This window comes from Bos indicus x Bos taurus, chromosome 19 (assembly GCF_003369695.1).
Source record: "Bos indicus x Bos taurus breed Angus x Brahman F1 hybrid chromosome 19, Bos_hybrid_MaternalHap_v2.0, whole genome shotgun sequence".
NCBI lineage: Eukaryota > Metazoa > Chordata > Mammalia > Artiodactyla > Bovidae > Bos > Bos indicus x Bos taurus.
Window position 1 is genome coordinate 30,284,905 of NC_040094.1, and position 8,873 is coordinate 30,293,777.

Consider the following 8,873-nt stretch of genomic DNA (forward strand, 5'->3'; position numbering starts at 1 on the left):
ACCTACAGTAGCATTCACAGTCTATTGTTAGGCACTCAGGGATTGTTGAATGAATGATCAACTTCTGAACAGGGATTGGCAAACCACACACAGCCCAGAGCTAAGGAAGGGCCTATCCATCTTTTTTTTCTGGCTGTGTAGGTCTTAGTTCAGAGAAGGCAATGGCACCCCACTCCAGTACTCTTGCCTGGAAAATCCCATGGATGGAGGAGCCTGGTGGGAGGCCGTCTATGGGGGGTCGCACAGAGTCGGACACGACTGAAGCGACTTAGCAGCAGCAGCAGCAGGTCTTACAGCACAGGGAATCTTCACTGCAGTGCACAGACTCTCTAGCTGTGGCTCGAGAGTAGCTGCAGCATGAGGGCTTAGTTGCTCCTTGGCACGTGGGATCTTAGTTCCTCAACCAGGGGAACCGCCTAGGTGGTCTAGGGGAACCACTAGACCACCAGGGAAGTCCCTGGCCTATCCATCTTTAAATAGTTGAAAATGAAGCAAAAGAAGAAAGATACTGCATGGCACAAATTCAAATCCCAGCGTCCATAAATAAAGTTTTATCAGCACACAGCCACACCCGCTGGTTCAGGGCTCCTCTCGAGCTGCTTCGTGCTCCACAGGCAGGGCTGAGTGGCTGTGACAGGGACCATATGGGTGCTCTCACAGCTTCTCACTGTCTCCGGCGCACTGCACATCACAGCACCGCAGCTATAACTTGAGGATGCCGCTTGGCCCACAAAGCCGAAAATGTTTCCTGGCCCTTTTCAGAAAAAGTCTGCCAACACAAGCGAAGAAGGAGAAGGCTCTGAGGAACGTTTCTAAGGGAGAACAGACCAGGTTTGCACTCAACCGAACAGGAGAGGAAAGGTAAGAAGGGGTAGAGTCGGGTGACACTGGAGAGATGACGGTGACATGCACCGTCAGAGGGTTCAGAGGGTGGGGGGAGAAGGCACTTAGAGGAGGAGAGAGATTAAAAGTGTAGTATGGACATGGGACATGTGAGTCCCTGGGGACTGAGTCTGGCTACCAACTCAAGAAATGAGGGGAATGCAGTGAACCAGGAAGTTAATCTCACAAAATTGATCTTTATCAGATGGGAGGCAGGAGAGACACTAAATGCAAAGGCAAGAGGTGGGCGAGTCCTCTGAGGAATCCATGCAAACCTGGCACCACACACCTGTCGTAGCTGAACCTCCACAGTGTCACCCATGCTCTGATGCTCCAAGGGACAAGCCAAGCCCACCAGCTGGCCACCACTTCTACTTCTCTCCATGGGAATAAGCACCACCCAGGCACTTCCCTGGTGGTCCAGTGGTTAAGACGCCACTCTTTCAATGCAAGGGCCATGGGTTCGATCCCTGGTTGAGGAACTAAGATCCCATATACAGTTCAATCAAAAACAGGTGGGGGCAGGGAACACTATCCAGCAGCCTCGCCATTGCAGGCAGAGCGGAATCTACTTATTTTGCAATTTTAAGTGCTGGGGACCCGTGCTGACATTCTGTTAGAAAGCTTGTCATGTGGCTGTTGGGAGTAATAAGTGGGCAAGCTGGGAGAACCCCAACCTCTGGATAAAAATCCTAACACCTAACTTATATCCAAGATTTCCTGGTTTACCAAACCTTTTCTTTCACCAGCCAGGTAAGGCCCAGCATCCGTGCTCGTAGACAAGGTCAACCAGGCTGTAAGATAAAAGCTGGGCTTCTTCGGGCTGGGAAGAGTACAAGCAGGTCAGCATCTCATTCATGTTTCTAACTGGTAATGGACTCCGGGGATTCACGTGGTGGTTAACAGATGTCAGGGATTCCTGCCGACTTGTTGCTAAGGGAACTTTTGTGAAGATGCCCCGAATCCAGAGAATCCACAAACCCTGCCCACTGCTTTGAAGTCCCGAGGGGGTGGCCACTTGACCAGACCTGCACAGAGCAGTGAAGGGGGGAATGCTGCTCAGGAGCGGAGGCAGAGGGTGGGCCGTAGGTAGAGTTTCACACAGCGGGAGCCACAAACGCTGGCCACAGCCCCCAAATCAAAGGGCAGGATGACTTTGTGAAGATGGCAGAAAGCACCTTAATCTTTTCAGTCACAATCACATGCTCCGCGAACCACCAGCCCTAATTATTTCTTTTGTGGACAGAGCTTATGACTGCCTTGAAAAATACAGGCATGAGGAACAAGGTCACACCCATTTTAGGTAATCTCCATGTTACAAAAAGAAAGGCCCTGTATTAAAACCAATCTGTGCAACATATCGAGCATCTACAAGATGTCAGGCAGTTCGGATGCATGATGTCCATTAACAACCAGCACCAAATAGCCCCAACTTGAAAAAGTTGGTTTGTCAGTGGCTCAGGAGACAGACCCAGGCTTCAGGCACAGAAAAATCTGGTTTCAAATTCTGCTGCATCATTAATCGCCATTACAAAGAAATCCCTGGCATCTTTAAAAACAAAACAAAAAAAACAAAACATAAAAGGATGACGATGGAGAATTTCCTAGCAGAATGACCAAGTCTGTTCATTTTACCTCCCCGAAGCTCTCTCATCCATGTGACCTGGTACACCTTCCCCTCTAACGGATCATCTGTCCCAGGTATTCTCCCTAGCCTTGTGAGGTAGCCAGTCTGCAAAATGGCCTTCAGTGAACCTTGCTTCAGTGTCACACCTGTACCCACACCTGTATGAACCGCCCTCCTACCCTGAATCAGGGACTGGCCCTGAGACTCACTTTGCCCATGAAACCTGGCAGAAACGATGCGCCAGGTCTGAACCTGAGCCTTAAGAAGGCCTGGCAGTTTGCACTTTTGCTTTCTTGGAAGTCAGTATGTCAAAACTCCAGCTGCTCTGCTGCAGAGAAAGGCACCAGAGGATGAGACACCACATTAGAAGCCACATGAAAGGCACCAGATGGGTGAGTGAATATGCCCTTCTGGAGGTTCCAGCTCAGCGGAGCCTCCATGACCCCAACTCTGGCCACCATCTGACTGCAAATGCATGAGAGACGCCAAGACCAGCAGAAGAACAACCCAGCTGAGCCCCATCAATCCACAGAAACATGTGCCATAGTAACAAACAGTTGTTTTGTAACACTAAGTTTTGAGGGGGCTTATTTCACAGCAATGGATAAAATATCCCTCATGATCCACAGCACAGCCCACTTCCCCAGCCCAGCATCTCTCTCCCCCAGCAACATTCTGTAAACTTCTGCAACACAATCACCTGAACCCAAAATGGGAGAACAGGACTTGGAGAGAAGGACGTGCAAGGGTGACCCTCTGCAGCCAACTAGTTTGACTGGCAAAGTCTCATATTCCGTTACTATCTCTGAAGTCCAGGCCTTGCAGCCAGATTGTGGATGCTGAAAACAGCACCTCGCTCAAGGAAAGCTCTATTGTGTGTGCATTCCAATCTTATTACCAGCCCCCCAACCCCTAGGATTAATCCCCAAAACCTCTAGAGGTTTCTGCAGATGCTTTACAGTACCTTCCAGATCCTTAATTCTCTCCATTCAAGGTAAGAGCATCACCTCAGCTGCTCCTCAACCATGTCTCTCTAAGCTCCTCGAGCTCTTTGTGGTGGATCAGACCCTCAAGAAAGATGTTTCTGCTTGCTTTTATCTAAAGTGAAAGTGAAGTCGCTCAGTCGTGTCCAACTCTTTGCAACTCCATGGACAGTAGCCCACCAGGCCCCGCCGTCCATGGGATTTTCCAGGCAAGAATACTGGAGTGGGCTGCCATTTCCTTCTCCAGATATATCTTCCCAACCCAGGAATCGAACCCGGGTCTCCTGCATTGCAGACAGACGCTTTACCGTCTGAGCCACCAGATCCTCTAGGCTTTTATCTAAGGGCCTTGATAATTCCTAGGCAGCTGTGCATCTTATCTATTACGCCTCCTCCCTTTTCTGGGAAAATTGGCTCCCTCCGCCTGTCACCCTCTGGAAGGCTGCCCCATCCACTGAAGAGTGGGATCCCTGTGACCAGTCCCTGCCTACCAGGGCTCCCCATCTCTGCTTGGCGGAGGTTTTCCTGGAAGCCACCCTTTGGAAGCCAAGTATGTGCAGCCCATTCCCTCATTTCCTTGGGGTCTTGACCAAAAGATTTCCCCAGGAACCAGGACCTCTGTCAAACTGGGCTCTGCTCAGGGGCTCACTGGCCACCAGGGCGGGTCTTTTGACCTCCCTGTCAGCTCTCAACTCCTCTCAACGGGGTGTGCTTCCCCTTTTTTTTTTTTTCCACATGAACAAGGAGGAAATCCTTGAGGCGTGTCTATCTTGCACAGACGGCTCTCGATCTTTGGCACATTTTTGCCAAGATGGGGTTTCCTGACAGCACTCTATCAGAACAAATGGTGCACTGGGGTGGGGGCTAGGCTGTGCATCCCCCCATCTGAATCCTGCCTCAGGAGCCTAGTGTAGCCCCTTCTGTCTGTACTTATATCCCCAACAGCTCCCCTGGCCTTCTGAACTCCATGCCCCTCTGCAAGCTGAGTGCCAGGCACCCCACTAGCAGAGGTTTACCACCTCTAGTACCTACGGGCTCCTCTGGCCACCTGGTTTCAGCACCAACACCTGGCTGGCAGTCCTCCAGACCCATGATTCCCTATGCTGGCCAGTCCACCACCTGCGACCCCCTTGCGAGTTCTGCATTCCCTAACCCAGCCTATCTTTGGGGACTCACTGCAACCCAGGGGAACCTACCTGCATATCCTCCATCTCTACTAACCTCAGCCTCGAGGTCCAGGCCTGCTCATGTATGAGGTTCCCAGATACAAAGACCCTCCCTGTCAAAGCTGCATCTGCTTTTCCCTGAAAAGAGTCCTAGGACTCAGGCCCACTCCTCCCTCCACCTGTGGGAAACACAGCTGGCTCTGAGTGAAATTAAACATCAGGGTTTGCAGGAGAGCTTCTCAAGTGGGTAGGAGCAGCTGCCCTCACCGTAGCCCCAGCATCTCTGCCGCCCCTTAGGGACGCTGTCTCCGGCAGGCTGACCTCAGGAGCTACACAGACCCTTCACCACAAGGATCCAGACCCTTCACTTGCCTTCTGGTACAGTGTGACCCAGGATATTGAGTTTAAAAGAGACAGAGGCCCAAAGGGTAATATTCAGCCAGCTGAGCTGCTAACCAACTACTCCTTGGCTGACTGCCTTCACCTTTTTCATTCAATTTGCCTGCCTACAAAAATGGGGATAGCTCCTTCCCCTTCCCAGGGCTGTCAGGGGAACTGGTGACAATGCATGGACCATACCTGGTGCCTAGCAAGTGCTTAACAAAATGGGAGCCCCTCTCAGGGTTACTGCTCCCTCAGATGGGTGCTGGTCTGAAAGCCCCTTAGGAGATAGGAGAGTCTCAATGTATATACCACAAACTGTGACCGACACACCCACAACTGTCCCATCTGATCGTTCTGTTTGTCCCCTGGGTCTGATTCACCCTCCCTTTCCTCCCAGGAAGGAAAAGCAGAGCCACTTCACTCTCGCTAACACAGTGGACAAACCCTCCAACCTCACTCCCCACCCAACACACAGCTGGCTCAGTCCAGCCAGGGACGCTCCTCACCGGACATCCAACAGCCAGATTTCCACATCAGTGTTTCCTGGAAAAGTGTGGCCACCAGAGGACTCTACCACAGGAGCCTCTCCCAGGGCTTCTGGAATAGAAACAAGGAGGCTCCAGATCTTCATAAGGGGCCATTCACTTGCTTTCTTTCACACCTGAATCTCAGGAAGGCAGTTAGGAAAGCTGAGAAACACCTGCGCCTCCCCTACGCTGCCTGGCTCTCAAATTACAGAACCAAGAAGGTTTCCAAATAGCCTCAGTGGACAGCCCATGAAAGCTCCTTCCAGCCTCAACTTTGCTCAAAGGCTACTAAAGCCTCATAGGAGGGATTTTGTTCTCTGGACCTGAAAGAAACATCACTGTATCTCTATGAGGCCAGGCTCGATTTCTGATAATGTTTCCAGAGGGTTTTTCTCAGGCAAACTCACCCATAACCATTCCACCCCTATCTGGCTTTCTGTCTGTCTTTTTTGAGTCACACAGAGCATTTTCAGTCAAAATTTGCTACTTTGTTCTTTGTGAAGTAGGTCGGTGGGGGGTGGGGGTTAAATTATTAATCAATTCAATCTCTATGATTTGGACAGTATTTTGACATAATATTTCCGACGACTCACAGTTAGTCTTTGCAGCAATCCTGGGGTCAGGCTGAAGGGGACGTCCTGTAAAACCACCTCCCACCCCCCACCAAAGGACTTTAGAAACTTCGGATCCCACTCAGGCTGTGACCATGAGCTCAGCGATTAGAGGACAGCGAGGCCTCCCAACTGTCACCCAGACAATAAACAGCCAGTCGACTTGGCTCAGCAGGTCCTGTGAAACCTGGGGCCAGGCCAGGACCCCAGGACAAGCCACTTTCCAGGTTCTGAACCTTGACCTAGGGGAGCTGGGCCAGGGGAGGGGGCGCTGGCTGGGGGCTGCGGCACCCCCGGGTCAGACCTGCTGACGGGGCTCGGGCTGGTAGCCAGCCAGGCTCAGCTGACCAGTAAGTGGACGGCCCGGAGGCAGCCGGGGAGCTGACCCGCCGCAGCACAACTGTCCACGGGTCGGCAGGCTCGGGGCGCCGGGGCCACTTTTCACATCCCGATCGTCTGCACGTCTTCCCTAGACCGCCGGACTCCGCAGCCCTCCGGCGGCCCCGGCCACCGCCGGAACGCGCCCGCCCGCTCCCGAGCTTACACTGGCAACAAGTTCTCGCTTCCTCAGGGCGGCCACGATGTGCTCGAGAGGCCCGGCACGGGGAGCGCTCGGGGGGCGAACCCCGCGCTGCCCACGCCCCAAGGGCGCACGCCGCCTCCACCGCCCACAGGAGCGCGCGGCTCTGGGTCCAGCGCACAGAGGCGGCCCCCCGGGCTCCCCTCCGGCAGGGGCGGCTCCGGCCTCCCGGGAACAGGCAACAGGTACGCGAGCGCGCCGGCCTCCCAGCCCCGGCCCTCGCCCCTTACCTCCAGCAGCTGCACGTAGCTCGCCGGGAACCAGCCGCGGAGTCCGTCCTCCTTCTCGCCTTCCCACCAGCCGCCGTCCGGGACCTGCAGCAGCGTGATGAGCTCGCCCGCGGCGAAGCGCAGCCCCTGGCCATGCCGCTCCCCGGAAAAGGGGTACAGGGTCCGGCAGCGGGCGCCGGACATGGCCTTGGCGCCGGGGCTCACACAGCAGCCTGCATCCCTGCCGAGCCCCGCGGGCTGGGCAGCGGCTCCGCGGGGTCCCAGGCGCCCGGCGCTCCGGGCTCCCGCGCTCTGGGCGCGCGCCGTCTCGGGGGTAACCGGGGTTCCCCGGGCAGGCGAGGGACGTGCACCCCGCGCAGGGAAACCGAGACTCGCTGGCTTCGGAGAGCGAGCGGCGACGCCCCCGGGCCGGGCGGCTCGCGGCTCCCAGCTCGGGGCGGGGGGGCGGGGCTCAGGGGGAGGAGACCCAGGCGCCGCGGGCTCCGGAGACAACTTCCCGGGGACGCGGAACGCGGGCGTCCGCCGCGAGGGCCGGCCGCAGCCGAGGCCGCCCTGGCGCGCGGAAATGCGCAGCTCCCAGGGGAGGTGGGACCCGGAGCATCCCCCTCGGCCAGGCTCCGCGGCGAGGGAGGGGCAGCGGACGTGGAGAGGGGCTGGCGGCCGGGCGGGGGCCCTCTCTGCGCGCGGGGGCGGGGCTGGGCGGGGGCTGGGCCAGGGCGGCCACGCCCGCTGAGGGCCGGGCGCTCCCTCGCAGAGCAGGCGGGTTACTCGGGAGGGGTCTCCCGGCTCACACCCCCACCCCGGAAAGCCGCGGGGTTAGAAACGCCCCTTTCTGCGCGGCCTATTGGCCGGTGGTGGGCGTGCGCCTCCTCCGAGGTGCCGGTGAGGGAATGTGTGTGTGGCCGTCACTGTCAGGGTTGAACCTGGGGTTGAACTTGACTCACCGGAAACTGGACGAGGGGTGAGAGGCAGACTTGAAGCCGACTCCTGAGCCAGGTGGCAGCCGGTGGGACCGAGTGAGGCGGCGACGGAGTCAAAACTCGAGTTAGTAGAATTGGAAGCAGGTCATTACCGATAAAGGGAGAAGAGGGGGAACAGCCTTTACATGCAAAAGCGAGACCGGCCCAGGGTACCACGTCTCCTGAAACCGAGATGCGCCAAGCCGAGAAGTCTACACTCGTTTACTCTGTCAACAGACATTAGTGGGAGACTACTAAGATCCACGCAATGTGCCAGGGACCTACAAAATTCCTTTGGACAAGCTCCTGCTCTGCTGGGACCAGTGGACCGGGGTGCTGAAGGAAGCTGACCTTTGTTTGAACTGAGCGGTATAGAAGTAAAAGCTTTGTTAGCCTACTCTATAGGAAAATTAAATTCCGTTTCCTAAACTGTGAATAGCTGAACCCCTTAATCTCTATGTATACTTCTAATTACCCACCCTTGAGTCCTACTCAGTAACCTTTTATATTCAGTGCCAACAGTCTCAGCCTGTGCATTTCAGGCCCTCTACACAATACCTCCCCCAGCTTCATCATTCACTACGCTTGCCTGTGTGCTTAATCACTCAGTCCTGTCCGACTCTTCGCAACCCCATCTCACCCGCCAAGCTCCTCTGTCCATGGGGATTCTCCAAGTAAGAATACTGGAGTGGGTTGCCATGCGCTCCTCCAGGGGATCTTCCCAACCCAGGGATTGAACCCAGGTCTCCCGCATTGCAGGCAGATCATCTGAGCCACCAGAGAAACACATGCTTGCCTAGATACCCTTTACAAAACCTGCCCAGCTGGGCTATAAGAACCTTGAGATCTCACACATTTTTCTAGTGAGAATCAGTGGATCTCATTAGAATCACCTGAGCAACTTTTAAATGCTCAGGTCCAGGC

At 55.2% G+C, this 8,873-nt stretch overlaps 1 protein-coding gene across 2 annotated transcripts in view; it reads right to left on the reverse strand.

The window, feature by feature from the left end:
* Nucleotides 1–7,565, reverse strand: part of GAS7 (growth arrest specific 7) — a 210,140-nt gene extending 202,575 nt beyond the window's left edge. Inside the window, exon 1 of one of the 2 annotated variants that reach the window (XM_027516624.1) lies at nucleotides 6,991–7,565. In XM_027516624.1, coding sequence (XP_027372425.1) covers nucleotides 6,991–7,124 — 134 coding nt within the window. In that variant the 5' untranslated portion in view covers nucleotides 7,125–7,565. The remainder of the gene's footprint in view (nucleotides 1–6,990) is intronic. The other variant, XM_027516623.1, reaches the window with a different exon arrangement.
* Nucleotides 7,566–8,873: the final 1,308 nt, after the last annotated feature.